Source organism: Prenolepis imparis, unplaced genomic scaffold (genome assembly GCF_030444845.1).
Source record: "Prenolepis imparis isolate NDT839.2.m4 unplaced genomic scaffold, iyPreImpa1.0 SCAF_10, whole genome shotgun sequence".
NCBI lineage: Eukaryota > Metazoa > Arthropoda > Insecta > Hymenoptera > Formicidae > Prenolepis > Prenolepis imparis.
The window spans coordinates 14,855,673-14,875,768 of NW_028141168.1; the positions used below are offsets into that span (position 1 = coordinate 14,855,673).

Here is a 20,096-nt window from a genome sequence, read left to right on the forward strand (position 1 = left end):
AAAAAAAACTGGCACAGATAGATAAGACTCGCACTTTAAAAACTTCACAGTTTCTTCACATATACGAATATTAGTATTGCAACACTCTACGTTGCTTCAGAAAAAAAGATGGATACGTATTTTAAAACTATGTAGGAAACCTTTATTCGTATTTCTTCCGATTTTCTAACTATTCTATCAGTTAATATATACTTGCTGACAAAGAAATTAAATTTGCATTTTACTAAAAAGAGCCCGCTAAGCAATCTTATGTATCCGTATCGTAATACGACGTGCACTTTTTTTATGTCGTGATAAAGAAATATTTTAATCGAAGAAAGGTAATTAAAAGTACGGGAAGCAATTTCCGCGATTCTAAACGCGCTTATAAAGATTTCTACATGTATTTCAGAATACATGTACTAATCTTGTAATTTTTGTATATGTATGTATATATATATATATACATATGTATAAATTTTCGCGATCTTTTTTGGAATCGTTTTGATACTGTCCATAATTGATGTAAAACTAATATATAATATATAATACGTATTAATCTCACGTTTATAATGTATAAACATGACGTTAACATCGTATATATTGCCGATACGAGAATCGCGTTAATTTTTCACGAAAAACATTTACATCCATTTATTGATATTTGGATTTTTATAAAACCGGGATTCTTACGTATTTCTAAAATTTAACAAGCAGTTTGCTCGTATCTTTTAACGTAAAAATATAAATTGCGCGGGACTAAAATGCTACCTTGGATAAGATCTAAGCTTTAAAAATGCTTCGTAAATGCGCAATGTCTGCCACCCTCTTACTCTTCGCCGAAATCGTTTACAGAATCTTCCCCTCTTTTCTACTCTGTTCATACACAAATTACCACGTCTCATCGTCGTGCAAATACGTTGAGAAGGAGAAACAAAAAGCAGCGATACACGGCGAACTTATTTTTTTTTTTTTCTTTATATCTTGATTTATTTAATATGTACTTTCTTATAAAGTGACGTCCTACTAAATAAAAGTAAATGAAAAAATCACCAAACAATATGTTAATATGTTCATTAAAATTCTTCATCTCGTTAAGGCAACTAATTTGTTTAGTCTCATTTTACATATCTAGAGTATATATATATTTATATATTTACTTTTATATTTGTATATTTATAAAGTATATGTAAAACACTAATATGTGGTTATTTTTATTTTCTTGTTACAAGCCTTATATTAATTAGAATATAGTATGTATACTTTGTATATTCTTATATACTCTTGTAATAAAATCGATTATTCCATACTTGGATCTAGATATAATAAATATATATCTAATGTATATTGTTAGTACAAGAGAAGTGCGTGCAGAGGGTGGCAGCGGGGTGCGCATTTGGGAGTGCTATTGTTTCAAGGACTCTCCAGTCCTTCGTCTTTATACCGTCTCACATGGTGACATTCAACTGTATTGCTTTAGCGTCCACGGAACATGCTTGTTGCTGTTGCGTTTGTTGTTGTTGCTGCTGCTGCTGCTGCTGTTGTTGTTGCTGCTGCTGCTGCTGTACCTGTTGTTGTACCTGTTGTTGCACTTGCTGCTGTATTGCCTGCAGTTGAATCGTTTTCGTGTCGACAGTCATCGTCTGCTGCTGTTGCGGTTGCTGTACTTGCTGCTGCTGCACTTGCTGCTGCTGTACCTGCTGTTGTGCTTGTTGCTGCTGCTGTGCTTGCTGAGCAGCAGCTTGGGCAGCTTGCCTCTGTTGCTGTCTAAGTATACTAGGTGGTGGATCCATATGTTGACGCTGATGTAGTAACAGATGATTCTTTTGGAAAAAAGCTTTACCACACTTGTCGCATATATGGGATCTTATGTGGCAACTACCGTCTGTGTGACGTCGTTGATGTTGCGACAAACCATGTTTCTGTGCAAAGCCGCGACCACAATCAGGACAAATGTGTGGCTTAGGTTTCGGTCCTGTTCCCACTGGCGGCGATGTTTGAGTTGCACCGTGCATATGACTAACACCAGGCGTTCCTATCGGTCCGTTCATCTGTGCAAATATTTTATTTATAATTTACATGTTTTACACTTTGGATACACATAATGCTTTCTAATTCCACAGTGAAATATCTTTACGCGCGAGATTTGAATATTTGAATAATGTATATAAAATATTGTTATAAAATAAAATTCTCTCTGAAATAAAATTAGTATACATTTAATGCTAAATAAGATATTAAAATAAAATAATAATTTAATTATTTTCTAAATCATATTTTTTCATTGAAGAAATAAGATTAAAATTTGCATTATCTCCATACATCTCCCCAAGTAAACATATCTTTAATTTTATTATCAAAATGATATAATTATTATCAAAATGATATAATCATTACCTGATGAGCTGCTGGAGTGTTTGGGGTAAGAAAATGTGCCGGAGTTTGCTGAAAGGCAGCTGCTAGTCCACAAAGATCCGTTACAAGTGTTCGATCACCAGTGTGTAACCTTTGGTGTAAATTTAGAGCTTCTCGATTTGGAAAGTCCAGTCCACATTCCCTGAAATAACAATTATTTGTTAAGAATCGATGCTTATCTTCTCAAAGAAGAAATAAAATATACTCTGTTCATAACAATAAACATATATTTGAATTATATATCTTTCAACTTTTTCTCTCGCTTAACTGTAATTAAAATTTAGGATCTGTCTTATATTATCGGTCAAACATATAGATAAATGTTAGCAGATATTGCTTTCTTATATTTCGTCTTGACTTTCTTAAATAAAAAACTAGAAGAATATATATCCATGTATTTGATTTTAACTCGCAGCGTTGTATTGTATATTTTGAATTCTACATCCAGTTGTATCATTTTCCCTTTAATATCTTATACATTTTATAATTCTAGTTTATTGTTAAAAATATACTATAAAATTAATCATTTAAAAAAATTATTTTGAGAATTATCTACTAGGATAAAGTTATTAAATTGTTGCAATTATATTGCATACGATGTCTCACCTGCATGTAAGAGACTTCTCATCGGTATTTGTATTGTTATTGTGAATCTTAGAATGAGCGACCAGATCTGCCTTTCGAGGAAATGCCTCTCCGCAAACAGTGCAAGCATAGGGTGTTTCACCTGTATGTAAGCGCATGTGAGCTAAAAGTGTTCTCTTCTGTAGAAATTCCTTTCCGCAGGCAGAACACGAGTGTGGAACTCTGCCGTGTAACCGACCGTGATTGACCAGCTCGAACTTCCTCTGGAAAGTGGCACCGCAATCATGGCAAACAAATGGATGTAGACTGCCATGGAAGCGCGAATGCATCGTAAGGTGATCCTTTTGCGAAAATGACTCTCCGCACTCTTCGCAAACATAAGGTCTCTCCCCCGAATGGAACTTACTGTGCGTCACCAAGTGACGCTTGAGTGGAAATGCCCTTCCGCATTCCTGGCAGACGAATGGCCGTTCCCGCGTATGCACGCGAGTGTGTGTTACAAGATGATGCTTCAATGTAAAGGACTTTTTACATTCGCGACATTGGTACGGTCTGTCGGCGCTGTGCAGCAGCAGATGCGTATGAAGACAATGCTTGTGCGCAAAACTCTTGCCACAATGAACGCAAATGTGCGGTCGTTCTCCGGTGTGTACTCTCGCGTGCGTCGTAAGATGATGCTTCAGCAGGAAGGACTTGCCACATTCGGAACAAGAATACGGTCGCTCCTTGGGCACCCGCACCTGACTTCCCATATCCTGTTGCTGTTTGACTTTCGTCTCAATTTGCGTTGTATTCACATGGGTGAGAACGTGGCCGAAATGGGCAGTACTGTCCGTCTGACTCGTCGTCACATTATTCGCTGTGCTGGTTTGATTGGACGCGGCGGCTGCTCTCTTCATTAAAATTTCATTGCACTCTTCTGCGGTAAGCTGTATTGGTCCAAGAGGTGTCATGAAGTGCTTACTCATGGCATGCTTATCGGCTGTTGTAAAAACTAAGGTGTTGGAGAACAAGGAAGGTGGAGGTGTTGGATGTGCCGCGTCGCAATTGCATCCGCCTTTGTCACACGTTAATGCAAATACATCGTGATGCTTTTTAGTGCGAACGTGAGTCGTTTGATTATGCGCTCCCCCTGTATGGCCATGATGCGTAGTGGGTGTTTGCTGACAACTTTCGTTCATCCCCGGAAACATTGGACGACGATGAGCGGTGGCTGTAACCTTGGCCGGTTTGATATCGACCTGTATCTTCTGACTGGATCCTTGATCCTGATTATTATTGACGGCGTAACTGATATTTGTCGCGAGCTCGTTCTGGGCACTCTCCCGGGTCTCCGTCCCCGGTCCGCTGAAGGACCAAGTGTACCCACCGAATCCTGCACCCGCATTGCCAGGAGTGGTACACATATTCGTCAGAGTTGTAATGGATGGGTTAGTCGTCTGCTGGCTTGACGCGGTCGTCCTGGTCGTCGGTTCTTCCGTATCTACCAATGCATTTTCCGCACCAACCCTTTCCACTACAACAAACTGTTCCGGGGGAAATATCTTGAGAGGTTCCAAATAAACGTACCCGTTACACTCCAGTATCTCGGCTTTGGGTATCAAGTACAGGTGTCATATCTGTCAAAAACATCCGTGAATTAGAGATAGGCGGCTTGCAAACTCGCAAGATTAATTCAGACGCTTCGTATAGTATATTATAGAGAAGAGTTTCGCAAGGTGGTTAATACCTTCCTTAAATACGAGAGGAATCATAAGAGCGGGATCGAGCGTGACTCCCGAGGCGGCTCTCGCCTCGCGCTCTCAGGATCGCGACGCGGGGCCTCGGGAGAGGAGACCACCGATGCGTCGAGGCAGGCCTTATGCGAGACGGAGCATTGATAATATCCTAGTTCCTGCCCGTTTATTTCCTGTCAGTTTCGGCCGGAGCGCTTTTCGTATTGTTGCCGCGCCGCTGTTGTGCGCCAATAGAAAAAAGCACGCCGCCTCGTCCAAGACAGACAGACACGTTCCCCTTATCTATGTGTTGGAGACCATAAGTGTGAGCACCCGAGTCTCTCTCTTTCTCGTTACGGTATCCCTCGGTGTCCCGCGGCGTCCACGGGTCCTCTCACGGAAGACAACCTCCACCTTCCTCCCGCGACACTCCCGCACGCTCACTCGCGCTCCGCGCACTTTTTCCGGGTTTCCCGCTCACGGTACTCGCTTCTTGCTTACACGCACGCACGCACGACGGTCATTAATTTTACATAATTGCATATTTTATTGTCCATACAAACTAGCCTCACAATCGGCCATTTTATTTGTAAACTACGAAAAAACAATGTTGCCAATGTATGCGCGATTTTGGAGGGAGCGGAGCTTCGGCCGATAGCGTCGCCTCGCCGTGCCGAGGCGCTTCCGTTCCGTGATGGCAGCACTTTTCGCTCTTTGCCGACCGCGCGACGTCCGGCCCGACTTTTTCCGCCATATTTGAATGGCGCGCGAGCGGCGCGAGTTTCTCTCGTCTCCAGAGCCTCTGGCTCCGAAATCTCTCTCTTCTTCGCCGAATATACATTTTATCCGTCCGATTTCGATAACTCGTTCGCCAACAACTTTTTATTCGCATACGCGTCAATTGTGACAGGTATTTGACAGCTCCGATATTTAGATACATTGTCCAATATTTCGACGATTTAATATATATATATATATACTTGTAGCAAAATAATAGAGGCTATGATACGTATCGATATATGCATATTATTACTGCGATGCCCTCTTGCAATTATATATCTCGTTTTTAACTGCAGTTGTATATTTTCTTTGCATTATATCTCATTTTGTGAATAAAAATATATGATAAAATCATATATTTATGTGTGTGTGTGTGTGTGTGTGTGCGTGCGCGCGCGCGTGTGTGTGTGCGCACGTGTGTGTATATGTATGACAGGCATCATATGTCAAATAATATATCATTAGCCCGATGATTATTAGTTGTCATTTATTAGAAAAATGTAATCTTGGAAAGAAAAAAATGATGTATTTTATGTGCTATAATTAATAAAAAATGTATGGCGTAGGATGATGCGAATCCGGGGCTCCACGATCGATGGACGACCCAATGGCAAGAGGATAGATCGATCAGCGTTTGGACGGTCAACGCCGAGATCGTTTTCATCATTTACAGCCGGTATGCGACGACGAGTTATGAGAGACGTAGAGGTCTCTCTAGGTGATACGAGGACAGAGAAACAGTTTCATCGGACGACTGGTCATCGGACGGCGCGGTAGCGCGAACTCAGCAACTGATAAGCAATGCCCACTCGTTAATGGTCCGGCATCACGGCTTGGCAAAAAGCCAATGCATGCTGTTAGAATAAGAATCTTGCAGTCGCGTCTATTCTATCTAGCGTATTCTAATGCGTTAAAATTTATAACATGGTACGTCAAATATATATATATTATATACTATATATATATATATACATATAATATATGACACATTTATGTTTATTTTTCAATGCTACCATATTTCGGATATATATATATATATATATATATATATATATATAGATTTTTGTTTGAAAATTTTAAATATTTAAAAGCATATAAATTATATACATACAATATAGAAACATGAATATAGATATATGTGACTTAAATTATTAGGTGTTTCATTAAAAAATGCCCAGGCAATATAATATATATTAATATATATTAATATATATATATATATATTATAATGCCTGAACATTTTTAATACGAAACACCCAAGTCACATATCTATATTCATATTCCTATTGTATATAATTATATGCTTTTAAATATTTAAAATTTTCAAACAAAAATATATGCGGAAGATAGCAATATTGCATGTTATATTACTAATTAAAATTTTTTGTCCGAGATAAAAAGTCTATCAATACGAAACTTTCATGTATCTTGAATCACTGATTGTGACTAATCTTGAGTAGTCTTGAAAACAAAAAACGAACATTAAATTTGCCGAACGCTGATGTTAACAGCGTCATATATATAAAACATATAAACATATATAATATGTAGTATATATTATATAATATATTTTTTTAATATAATATATATAAGCTACAATAATTATATAATTATTATTTTGAGAAAGATGCATATATATATTTTTATCATATTATACGGTCAGTAACTTGTATTTAAAAAAAAATATTTTAAAAATACTATTAAAATACTTGTTATCTATAGGTAATACAATACGATCATCGGACGGCGCATTTGAACTGACCTGACTATCAAGTACGAAGCCAAACATGACGCCGAGTGTATAAGCTGCCCGACATCCGAATCATCTCTGTGTCACATCATGTATATGTGAATTGGAATCATCTCAGCTGTCTATCGAGGTGATGTTTCGTTTTGAAAAAGTATCTCCTACTACATTCTCGATCAAAGTTCATTATTAATTGTTTAATATGTACAACACACACACGGCGGATTCTACAAATAATGTAGAATCTTTCACGCGGATTACAGCATAACTTTTCCTGCGTTTTACAAATATCCCGTTGATTATTTTTTTGCTTAACGAGATTAATATTCATTTTTTTTAAACAAACATGAAATGAGATATTTCTTAATTCTAATCAGTTTTCGATAAAATGATAGTGTTTTTTGAACTTTGATAGTTGTAATTATTATTATATATATACACAATGTTTATGTGGCAGAGACACAATAAGATAGAAAGAATTGAACAATTTTCGATATATTTAAACAACGTAATGCTATTTCCAGCGAACCGAAAAATGCATAGCCGCTTAAAACATGTATATATATATATAGCAGCGAAGTGCGACGGGCAGATGCGTTATTTATGTAGCGGTTCGCTAAGTACGTTTCGTTGTGCAATACCTTCGATTCTGACGATTGGGGGTTACGGATCGCCGACGAGGGTTGTGCGGTGTATCTCTCTCCTCTGTATTCTCTCTTTTTACAAGAAAGAGAGTCGGCGCGCAGAGAAACGCGCGGGGTGGAGACCCGAATCCTGAGGCAGTGGACCGTGAATGCGATACCAGCTTCACGTAGTGCGTCAGTGTAGGAGGGGTAGGGTGAAAAAGAGGAGGGAGGTGCCGTCAAACAACCGTTCGTCGATCGTCCCTTCTCGGTACATCCATGTACCCATCCCTGGGCCTTCGTCCTCCTCGCGTCAGCAGCAGGGTGATTTGTACGTATCAATTATGTCTTCCCCCGCTACCAAGGGACCATCGGTGACGTCGCTATCTCTCGTCCTACGTCGCGAGCCAATGGTTTTAATAGCGAGATTTTAATATTCATCACATATCGCGTTGTTCACGACGATAGATCGCGCCCGATGATTGCTGCAACCCTGTTAAACATCACATCCCGTTAGGCAAAAATTTAAAAACCTTTGTTCCTTTCGCTCAGTGAGCTTCAGGACATACATAAAAATTTCGTATCGACAAAACGTTTATCTTGTACAAACAATTTTTAATTAGTAATCTATGATGTACAACCTTGACCAATATTGTATATCATTGTCTTTCGCATATATTTTTGTTTGAAAAAATTTCGAACACTAATATAATTATATACACAATATGGATATAGATACGCGAGTTTTATGGTGTTTCGTTAAAATGCCCGGGCAATTAATCGTGAACGATGCTCTTAAGTTTCTCTTGTAACCCCAGGCGAGCCTCTATCGTTCACTGCTAATAGAAATAAATTTTCCAAACTTGTAACACACATTAATCCGTTTACCCAATCGTTGAGATACGATGATCATCGTTTCTACGACGATGGAAGAGACTGGCGCCGCCGGCATCCCTTTTTCCAACTTAATTAAAAGATGATTGCCTAATGAGAGAGGGTCATCGATGTTCTCCGGAAGAAAAAAAATACGAGCTCCAATCTTGAACGAGATACATGTATAGGGTGTCCCAATACTATCGTATAACTTTCCCCGGCTCTACAAATTCCATTATTTCCCTAAATGAGCGCGTTCCGCTGCGCATCGATATAGTATGTATTAAAAGCCTGCAGGAAAATCATACGAGATACAGGCACAATTGAAATTATATTTCACGGAATATACACACATGTTCCCAAGAGTATTTTATAGCAACGTGTACACTATATCCTGCTCGTTTGTGTGAGAATCTATTCGCCTGGGACATTAGACACGCTTTTTCTATTCTCGAGAGAGAATGCAACGTTGGCTCCTTTGATCTGGCAAACGAACCAACTTTTAAGCTTTCGGCCACGCAGATGGTTATGATAATAATAATTTGATCTTCGATCTCTATGGTGTCCCGGCTTCTTCGCGCGTTTGCATACCAATATATACACACACACACACACACATACATACAAACTTGATGAACTCACGCGTACGACATGCACGGGCTACGTAAAGCCCTGATGACTCTCAGGGTCGATTGTGGACAATACGAGCACGGATGGAGTAACTTGGAAATCGATCGAGAATTAATCCGCCGCTATCGCGTCTTGCAACTGTTGCCCCATTGTCTCATCGCGAGCCAAAATGAAAGGACGGAGGGGGAGAGAGAGATATGGATAAATTGCTACAGAGCAAGACGGTCGACTTTTCCTCTCTTCTTTTCTATTCTCTTCCTCAGGATCTTCTCTTCGAAAATCTTCGATACCTCTATATATATATTCGCCATGTCTCTATCCTCTACCATCTCTCAAAACAGATTCTGCGAAATTTTCGATTTCACGTTGTAGCGCTTCTTAAGATTTGTCTGTAGAGTTCAGAATTTAAAGCCAAACACCATTCGAAAGATTAATATTCATTGTATTGATTAATTAATTTTTTTTCAGTGAATGACATTGCAGAGTCAACCGCGTCTATCGCTTACGAAGTATCATTTCGACGCAAAGCAACGTGTACGACCCTTCCAACGCCTCGACCACTTGCGGTTTCAACTACCTTCGACGATCCCTCCCGAGTGTCGAGTGTGGCGAGAATTATGTAATTATTGCGCAGTAATTATAGCGAAAAACGACGGTTGCCTGAATGCCTCGAGTGTCTCGACGAAAGTAGCCCGAAAAAGGGGTCAGCTCCACGATTCTTGTCGACGAGATTCCTCCACGAGGGTGTAAGTCGGTCTAAGCTATATAATTTTTAATTTTCTATATATTATATTAATATTACATTTATATATTGCATGCTATTATATAATTACATCAAAATTTAACGTTGTATATTCTCAATTATTATTGTTGTTAATTGAATTCCAAAAATCAGTCGCTAAAACATTTCGCTAAATACTCGTTATGCAACAAAAAAATATATATATAATAAAAAAATATATATTAATATATATATGTAGGTTGTCTCAGATCACAACTGCTTTCAATCGCTATCGAAAGCAAGTACGATTGGTATTATCGAACTCACTGCCAGATTCGTAATTAGCGTAAGGAAGCGTTCAAAAGCTGCCGATACTGTCAGATAGAAGGTCGGCCTTTGACACTAGGACAGCTGGGATAAGTTTGGTCCAGACTCGCCTTACCATCCTCAAGATTGTGCATATAAAGACGGGCGGCTCGTTCGCGGAACCCTCGAAAGCGAACAATCGCGTACGCCAAGAATTACTCTCCTCACTCAGGAGACCCTCGCCTCGTCTCGCCAAGTCTTCTTGTCCCTAACGCCGTAGTCCTTTTCTTTCGTTACACCTCCTTTTGTGCCGTACACTAGACGCTTTGTATGCCATCAACTAGAAGTCGGAACACTTTTAGATCGAACGCATCACATATATATACACTTTGGTGCGGCATAAAATTATTGATAAAAATATTCAACATTTATTTTTCTTTACACGTTGATCTGAAATATTTCAGCGTAAGCTTTCAATTTTTGTATTTTAATTTTTCGTACGTATATCTAAAACACAATTGTCAAATAGTTGTATGTGTGTTTGACCCTGAGTCATAATTTGTGTATAAATATTATGCGTTCGATTCGCAAAAGTATCTGACTTTAGACGAAGACATATATGGTGCCTAGTGCACTCTTTTCCACGCTCCAGACATGCCCGCATTTCTTCGTTCACGGCTCACGGCCGATGCCGAGTCATAACTGCGAAGGACACAATAGATAGAAACCGCCGTCGTGTCTTTTCTCTGCCACTTGTCCGTGATTCCGCTAAATAATGTTGACCGCCGCGATTTCACGTACGTAAAATAGCCGAATAGATTCAAGACACAAAATCGCGAGTCTTTTCGATTGGTCCACTCTGCCTTTCAAAGACTTTTTTTCTTTGTCAGCACTGTATATGTATGTTGTAAGCTTGAGTTTCTTTATCTATATTATTACATCTTATCTCTTCTTCGTCGTCTAATTTGCATATTACAGATTATTACGCATCTCTTTAGATATAAATTCACAATTCATAATAATATTCAGCAACGGAGAGATGTTGAAAAATTGCCAGTTGATTGTTTTCTCTGCATGACTGCGTCCAAAATTATGGAACAATGTATTTTAAGAGTAAAATGCACACACAGTAGAAACACACAATTACGCGCAGAATCGTTCGCGCGACATGCTGGGACAAAGGTTTATCGTGCGTTTCGCATGAAAAAAGACCTTTGGCCACGCGCCAATCGAGGTACGATGTTTCAGAATTCGCAGCCAATGATGACAAGCGCTTTTGTCGCAGTTTTGCATAATTTATTATTGTCAAATAATACGCCGATAGCAAATGTGTAACGACGTTTCATACGATAAAGAATCGCGGAAAAATTACGTATTTTTAAAATTAATTACTTAGTTTGCTTCTACACATCGTACACTCGTCACATTGTTAGTTATATCTAATTGATATATATAAATGTACAGATTGGGAGTTTAAGTCTTATGATTTTACAGACATATATTTTGATCAGTATCGAGTTTCTCTTCAAAAAAATTCAATTGGACATTATTTTTTTTTTTTTTTTTTACACCATTTGATATATATTTATAATTAAAATGCTACTAAATAATAATAAAATAATTGTCATGTGAAATATATAAACAGAAATTCAATGAATTTCATAATTTTATTATTCTTGTGGTCTAATTGATAAAAATTATTTTAATATTTTCCATCGCTTCTCTCGATTATAGATAAAGAGCTATCAAAGTTTTCGTTAAAAACCGGATACAAAAAAAAGATCAAAGCTTATACGTCTGAAAAATTTACGATCACAAGTATGTTTTGACGATAAGTATAAGGAAGGTCGTGACCGATATGTGCTATATTATGTCACAGGACACTTTTTCTCATTTTATTTCATCGTTACAGCGAAATCTCGAATATCGATGACCGCAAGGTGCAGTGACGCGCGGTGATGGATGCATCAGCAGGACCAAAGCACTGGCATTTACCACAGTCGTTTGAAGGCCGAAAGAAATCCAGGGGGGATGTCCAGGTTACAGCCTTGACTACTACTGAAAGGAGAAGAGAGAAGTCGCGGGGGAGAGAGTGAGAGACCAGAAGATGAAGGAAAAGAAGAAGACCACGCGAAGATTAGATCTCCGGAATGAGTATAGGTGGGATTGGATTTGGCAGAGACGCGCGCGCGGCTCGTTGGCCGATAGATGCCGATGATGCGAAGGAATAGGACAAGAAGAAGGGGCAAGAGGGTGGAGTTTAGTTGGTGTCCGAACGACGACGGAGAGGCCGCAGAAGGGAAACCCCCCCGGAGTAGGGTACAGGAGCATAGAGAGAAGCTGCACGGGGTAGAGCAAGATGGGGTGAGAAGAGCAGAGAAGAGACGAGAGAGAAGAGAGGCCCGTAAGTGATAGAACGGTGGTGGGTATCGGTATAGGTGAACTGCTTGACAACACACCGAACCACCCGAACTGCACTCGGCGGTATTTAAGGGAGAGCCGCGAGCGTAGCGCGCCAGTTGTTAACACGGCCGGTTGGTGGTTGGTTTCCGCGGATTGACATTCGCCGGACCGTCGAGTCGCGTGGCTTGCGAGTGAAGAGAGTGCTGAGAGAGAATATGCGGGCACGTGAACAGAGATAAATGGAAATTCAATAGATGATCTTGATGTAAATAAATAAAAGCTCGATAAATTCGAAAAATTATTTAACGAGGTAAAATTGGAGACAGCCACGTGATCGTTTACCGCGCATTCCGCGCCGCAATTTTGTACAATATTCTCTTTCGTGATAAAAAATACAATTGTAAACGAGCAAGTGCAAAAAGTCGAGTGAATATATGAGGAATTACGCATAGTTTTTCTCCAAATCGCCGCGACGACGTTATGTGAGGATCCTACATATGGCATTACTTGTATCCTTCGAACTTGAAGATCTAGAGAATTCGATATCTTTGAATCTTGGATGGTACAGATGAGTGTATCAAAGAGGTACGTTCTCGTCTCTCTTATATAATTTTACGTTAAAACAATAATTATTTCTAAAAAAAATCCATCTTTAATTAGCTTCATAATATTTTCTTGATGAAAATAAGAAAAACAAAACAAAAAAGAAAATAGAGAAAACCGTTTGAATTTAATTATAAGAAGGCCGACCTTGTTTATTTTGAACAACTTCGTAAAATCGTAAAAAGTATCAAAGATGACGTGATGGTCTCATGATAGCGATTCTCCGAATAAATCAGAAATTATATTTCATTATCGCACAAGTCGCGTCGCGACATTAATGAATAATATTTATATTTATCATTTATCACTCTGTTTAACATATATATTATCTCATCGTATATTAAATTTATTTGAAAGAGGATTATTTAAAATTTTCTTTGTGGTAAAAAGCCAAAAGTAGGATAATTCACTGCTAATTATATCAATAATAAATACCTATAATTTACTCAAGTAATATTAAATTAAAATGTTGAGATTTGTAATTTTTGAAAAAATGTTGATAATTAATTCTGCACTGTTGCGTGCAAAATAATATTTTCTCATATTATATATTTCTCTTTATATACAAATTACATCCTTAGTATTTTATAGTTTTTGTGAATTTGATCGGGGAAATTATTCAGATATTCTACATTAGTTAAAAATTTATAAGATTATGTAAATCCAAAATATACTATATATACATATATAATTTATGAGATTATGTAAATCCAAAATATACTATATATACATATATGCATGCATTATCTTATCATTGAAATGTTTTCTTTTTAAAAGTATAAACATGTGAAATTTTAATTATTAAATACTGACTAAATTATGTAAATGTTAGTTTGTAAAGTTTAAAAAAAAATATATATTATATAATACAAATCAGTTATACTACACACACATATTTCTAAATAAAAAATAATGAGCATGAGAATCGAATTGCATATATATAATAATTTTTTACTTAAATTACTCTAGAAGAACAAAAGTAAAATTGTTAGCAATCTGTTATAACTCTTATTCTTCATAGTAAACTAAATTTTAAATAATCCTCTTTTAACGAAATTGTTTCGAAGAAAAGATTACATAATTACGTTTTCTCAACAAATAATCAATATAATTAATACATTATATATAATTGTTATCAGATCTTCAAAAATTAGTCGTATCTACATATTTTTCTTTCTCCAGACAAAAATATATTTAAGATTTTATATGTACTTTTTAAAGTTACTTTCGGGTCTCACACAGAAATTAAAAGAATCTATTATTGTCACATTATATAATTATATAATCTGTAGATGTGTTTGTTGAATAAAACAAACCAATAATTTTTATATAAAAGAAAACTATCATTATATAATTTGTATATTAGGATATTTTCTCTCTATTATTCTGTAAAATAATTATTCTAATACACCTTGCATTTGCATATAGACACAGATATATACATTATTAAAAAAATATTGATATTTTGGACAGGTACCCGATGCTGCTGCTGTTAGCATTGGGATTGATTTTCAAGCAATCGTCCGTCGGAGCTTACCTATCACGAGAAGGTACATATTTTGCACGATCAAATGTTTCGTCCGAATTCACCGGGACGTCTTCCAGTCGCAGCATCTCGGTCATCAGGATCTCGTCCGATAAGCGAGTGGAGCGGATCATTTGGTGGTCCGGAGCTTGCGCCAAGGAGACCGTTGTCAATTGGGGGTGGGCATAATCGCTTTTACATTTTAAGATATATATATATTAATCGAAGCTGATTACACAACCAATCAAATCCAGTTTCGGTAAATTTTAAAAAATAAACGCTTCAAGAAATTGCTCGTAATCTCCGAGAACTCATCGACGTTATTTTTATCCGGCGCGATACTATAAGTGGGATACAAGTACGTGGCTTCTTTTTCTCGAAACGAAGGGTGTGTCGAATGTTTTTACAGTAACCAAGGTTAGAGTGTAATCCCCCTTCGCGTTCTGTTTGCCTTTCTGAAATAACACATTTTCTCGGATATACATATATAGGCAAATCTCTCCTATGCCATCATCCCACCCATATGTGTAGACCGGGAGAGGATTGAAGCGGGAACTCGGTTGGCAAGCACGAAAACAATGCCGCCTTTCACTATTGCCAATATACATGGAAGCCTGGCTGTTATGTATACATTTAGCGTCGGTTAGGTCTTTCAAATGCCATCCATCGTTCCGAAGAACCGCTGATACAGTCTAGCGGAACGGTCCCCGTGAATCCTTGTCAGCCGTTTCAATACAATTACAATATAATGCCGCGTTATGATGCCCGCAGAATGCGAGGATCGATGCTCACGAATGAATAGATTTTACATTTTACTTCTTTTTCTTCGTCTCTGATTATGTAAGGAACGAATTTAGCTCGCAATGTCTATTTCCGTAGCTATTTTCCAAACGAAAAGTCACGCGTGTTAATGCGCTTGCATATATTATCTACTAAAAATGATTCGATGTGGAATTGAATCATGTTATTATACGCGATGAATTTACATTATATGCGATAACACCTGCATAATTTTCTTTGCTGCACGCATAATGAAAAAAGGCACCGAGTGTGTGAATACCTTTTTTTCTCATAAAAATAATATTCTACAATATGTAATTGTTTGTATACTTGATAAAAATATCAAAGAAGCGCTATAGAAAATAACATAAAGTTATACTAGGAGGAAATAAAATAAAATCGGGAAATGATTCGATTAATGACAATAATTGTAACGTAATATGTAAAATACAATAACATAATTGTTATTTCATTAGAGAGCGAAAAAGGGGGGATACAAATAGCAGAAATTTATCATGTTTCATTCGTTGACAGTAACCGCAAAGCCAACCGAGCCCTTAAGCCGAAAAGCGGCAAGTTAAGTAAGCAAGGATTAGGTCCTGCGACGTGTGCGGGTGTCTCGGAACCTTTATGTAGGGACCGGATTGGCCCCTTTTGCGCTGGACCTAAACGTAGTTCGGTAGGTTGCCGTCTCTGTTTTAGTCTCGCCTAGATGGGACTCATCTGCTGATGCTCTCACGAGGATACCACGAAATACCACAACCACGAAGCGTCACTTTGCACTTAAACGGCAGGACGAAAGCTCTTTTACCGTCGTGAAGAAAGTGCACACTCTGCTTTCTATTCCGAGCTTTCCCTCTCTCTTTTTTTTCCCCAATTTGGTTTTACCGCGTGAATAATTCCTTGAGAAAATTTATTATTTCCGGATATATTTGTCTCCTTCTCTTTGCGTTATAGCATAGAAATACATCAGAAGATAATCATTATAATAATCAGTATCTTATCAGAACCTGTAATTAATAACGAAAAATATTTCTCGAAATTTAATATTTTTTACTTAAAAATTAAATACGCTACAATAACAATTTTTTATTCTCCCTATAGGAACATGGACGTGATGCTGCGACAGGTTTGGCTACGGAAGTCGAGCAGAAAGCTGCAATTGATATATGCCGGCGAAACTTTGACCGACTGCATTGACGAGAAGCTCGCGCGGTGGGATGACAGCGAGTGTTTGCCCGGCTCTCGCCGCGTCTATCACTATCACGATGACGGTGACGAGGTGTCGATCGAGGTGTTCCAACTGGACGGCGAGGACGCTTCGAGGATACCCCGCGATCTCTCTTGGCTGCTGTCGTCATCGGAGCTTCATTATCAGTGCGAACGCGTGAGAATGCGAGTACGAGGCCAAGTCGCGGCCCAAACTCGACATAGGTACGAGCCCTCTTACCCCTTTCGACACCACCCCTTCTCCCCAGCGAGAGAAGACGAGGATATACGTCCCAGACAGCACCATGTCCAAATTTGGAGCATAAGAGACATCTTTAAGAAATCTTTAAGAAGTCTTATGATATGATATTCAGAAGACATCTTAAAAACATCTTAAAGATGTTTTATGCGCCGATTTTTTGGACATAGTGCTATTTGGGGCGATACTTGTCGTAGCGATTTAAATAATGGCGATAAAGTGTAAAGAGGAGAGGCGTAACAAATTGTTTTGTAACGCAGGAAATACGCGAGCTCGGCAAATCTGACGACAAATACCGGGAAAAAACGGGGCCGGAATCGAAGCCGAAGGGAGCTATTCATGATACCGGGAACGCAATGGTGCGGCCGCGGTGACCGCGCTACCAAATATACCAATCTGGGCGGCTTCGGGGTGGCCGACGCATGTTGTCGCAAACACGACACGTCCTGTCCCTTTCATATACCGGCATTCGAAACGCGTTACGGCGTTTTCAACTGGAGACTATCGAGCATGATGCACTGCGCTTGCGACGAGCGGTGAGTAATTATTTAATGATCTCGCGCGATCCAGGAGAGAATGATCGATAATTGATAATGTACCGAATAATTATAATTTATAGTTTAATCTTGTTTTTGTTTTCAATGTAATAAACAAACGATAAACTTTTAGCTTCAAAGACTGTATGGTGAGATATCGCGTCTCCTTTATATATCCTTTACTTATCTTTGATACGTGCGTGATTATAGTAAATATCTCTATAGTCTCTATACTAAGTGCGATTAGTGCTAAATAATATAACAAATGTCAAAAATGTGAATTTATTCACAATAAAAAATTAATTCGATCGCAGCAGTATTTTTTTATGCTTAGGAAGACGATAGATTTGATGTATATAAGGTGCAATCTTTTTTTCTTTTTGTAACATTTCAGATTTCGCACGTGTTTAAAAATGGCTAGGACTGCGTCGGCGGACTTTATAGGAAGAATCTTCTTCGATGTGCTGCAATCAAAGTGCTTTATTTTGAAACCGCAGAAAGTGTGCGTGAAACGGTCTTGGTGGGGCAAGTGTCAACATCACGCATACCGAAAACAAGCTCACGTACGGGATAATGTTCCTTGGCTAGGCTAACTAAGGCTGTATAGCGCGTAAGAAAGATCGCGAGAGACGTAAAGAGATAATGAAATATTCTTCTTCCGGAGATGTCAATAGCAATTCTCAGGGATGTAATATTTTGACGAATATTTATAATATATATCAAGGAAAAAGACGAAAGAAAAAAAATTGAATCGATTATTAAATCGAGATATATCGCCAAAGGTACGATTGACAATATATCGTAATATCTTTAATACAGAGAATCGTTATTATATTATAATATATATTAAAAGTCTGCCGATAATCATCCGTTAGACATCTTCAATTAAGGACGTTCAGAAACGAGAATGCATTTCATTCTTCTCAACAAAATCGTTTATTTTTGACATATTTTTTAAATAATATATATAACAAAAATAAAAATGTTTGTCGCGGTTCATAACAAAGTTTATTCAAATTTAAATTAACTTATTCGTTTATTTTTCCGTTTCTGTCATTTAATTGCAAAATGTCGTCGTAGATATCGGCAGCTCTTGTATAATGTAGAATTAAACCTGTGTAGATAGAATTTATTAACTTTAAATATCATTAGCATACTATTAGCAAATTAATTAGAATTGTGATCTTAAGCTTTTGTTCGTTAAAATATTTGAAACTTTTAGATAACATTCCAAAGATGTAAAAATACAAATATAAAAAAAAGATGGTATAAGATGCGTAAAACATATGAAATATAATCAATATCTTAGGATAATCTATCATTTTTTATGAAATATTTCATTACTCTCTGTATATGTACTTATACATTAGCTATTTAAAAGCTGCATAAAATTGTTTAGATATAATTTAGATATAAGAAGATTTTTTATTAACTTTATCGCTATTATTCCATTTACAAATTACTATATTCCATTTACAAATACATATTTTCAATTGAAAATAATAATTTGTACAAGAAATTTTTAGAATGAGTCATTGAACTTTTTAAAAATTGTATTCTTTCATCTATCTGTATTCAAGTTTTCCAGAATGAGAAATTGATTAGATGCCTTTTAAAATAACTTTTATATTTTTAATATTAAATATTTTAATAATTAAATGTTTTAATTCCATTTTTAATCGCAGAATATAGAAAGAAAGAGAAGCAGAAATAATATATTTATAATTTGTATCGACGTTACAAATCGACACCAAATTAATCAAAAATAGTTTCTATATAATAAAGTTTGACAATTTATTTTAAAACTGCTCTATATATTCGATTTAATCGGCAATGTAATCGATTGATTCATTTACTGAATCTCCAGCGTGCACGTATATATAACATTAAAAGTGTATATATACATACATATATATAATAATATATAATATATATAAGTGTCGCGTTCCTGCATTCTTGCACGCGCACATGTTTTGCGTATAGAAATAAACGACTAACTCTAGGTTAAAGCAATTTGTAAATAGATTTAATAAAATAGATTTCTGATATTATTTTTGCTTTTAAAAAATATATATCAAACTATTTAATTATTACATAAAAATCGTAAATTATTTAATCTGTGAAAACAAATAGATATAGATATACCTATATATTTGAAAGAATCCAAGAAAGCATATAAAAGAAAGAGATATATTTCCAAAAAATCTCTTTCGCTTCTTAAATTCTTATATATATAAATACTTAAAAAATTTGTAAAATAAAAAATTATTACAAGTATCAAAAACATTCAAAATTGGAATTTTTATTTACTGACGTAAATATGAATATAAAATTCATAAAATTTATATTCAAACACTTTTATGCGCTTCTTTCATTTATTAAAATCAGGAATAACAAAATTATTGTA

The 20,096-nt window shown here is 36.9% G+C and overlaps 2 protein-coding genes and 1 long non-coding RNA gene across 4 annotated transcripts; 2 read left to right on the forward strand and 1 right to left on the reverse strand.

The window, feature by feature from the left end:
- Positions 1-119: 119 nt before the first annotated feature.
- LOC145942287 (uncharacterized) lies at positions 120-5,346 on the reverse strand. 2 transcript variants are annotated; one of them, XM_083048874.1, is made up of 4 exons: positions 4,709-5,346; positions 3,001-4,598; positions 2,377-2,536; positions 120-2,030 (listed from the first exon to the last, which is right to left on the reverse strand). In XM_083048874.1, the coding sequence occupies exons 2-4, from the start codon at positions 4,383-4,385 to the stop codon at positions 1,428-1,430; spliced, it is 2,148 nt and encodes a 715-aa protein (XP_082905000.1). In that variant the 5' UTR covers positions 4,386-4,598; positions 4,709-5,346; the 3' UTR covers positions 120-1,427. The 2 variants fall into 2 exon arrangements, with proteins under 2 accessions (XP_082905000.1, XP_082905001.1); XM_083048875.1 differs by having other exon boundaries at positions 3,001-5,346.
- Positions 5,347-5,469: 123 nt separating this feature from the next.
- On the forward strand, positions 5,470-10,454 carry LOC145942291 (uncharacterized). The gene is made up of 5 exons (XR_014426345.1): positions 5,470-5,604; positions 6,041-6,401; positions 7,197-7,354; positions 9,816-10,093; positions 10,328-10,454. It is a non-coding gene; the product is annotated as an uncharacterized LOC145942291 (long non-coding RNA).
- Positions 10,455-12,301: 1,847 nt separating this feature from the next.
- Positions 12,302-19,013, forward strand: LOC145942288 (uncharacterized). Its single transcript, XM_083048876.1, has 5 exons — positions 12,302-13,362; positions 14,854-15,084; positions 16,790-17,119; positions 17,414-17,689; positions 18,084-19,013. The coding sequence occupies exons 1-5, from the start codon at positions 13,337-13,339 to the stop codon at positions 18,280-18,282; spliced, it is 1,062 nt and encodes a 353-aa protein (XP_082905002.1). The 5' UTR covers positions 12,302-13,336; the 3' UTR covers positions 18,283-19,013.
- Positions 19,014-20,096: the final 1,083 nt, after the last annotated feature.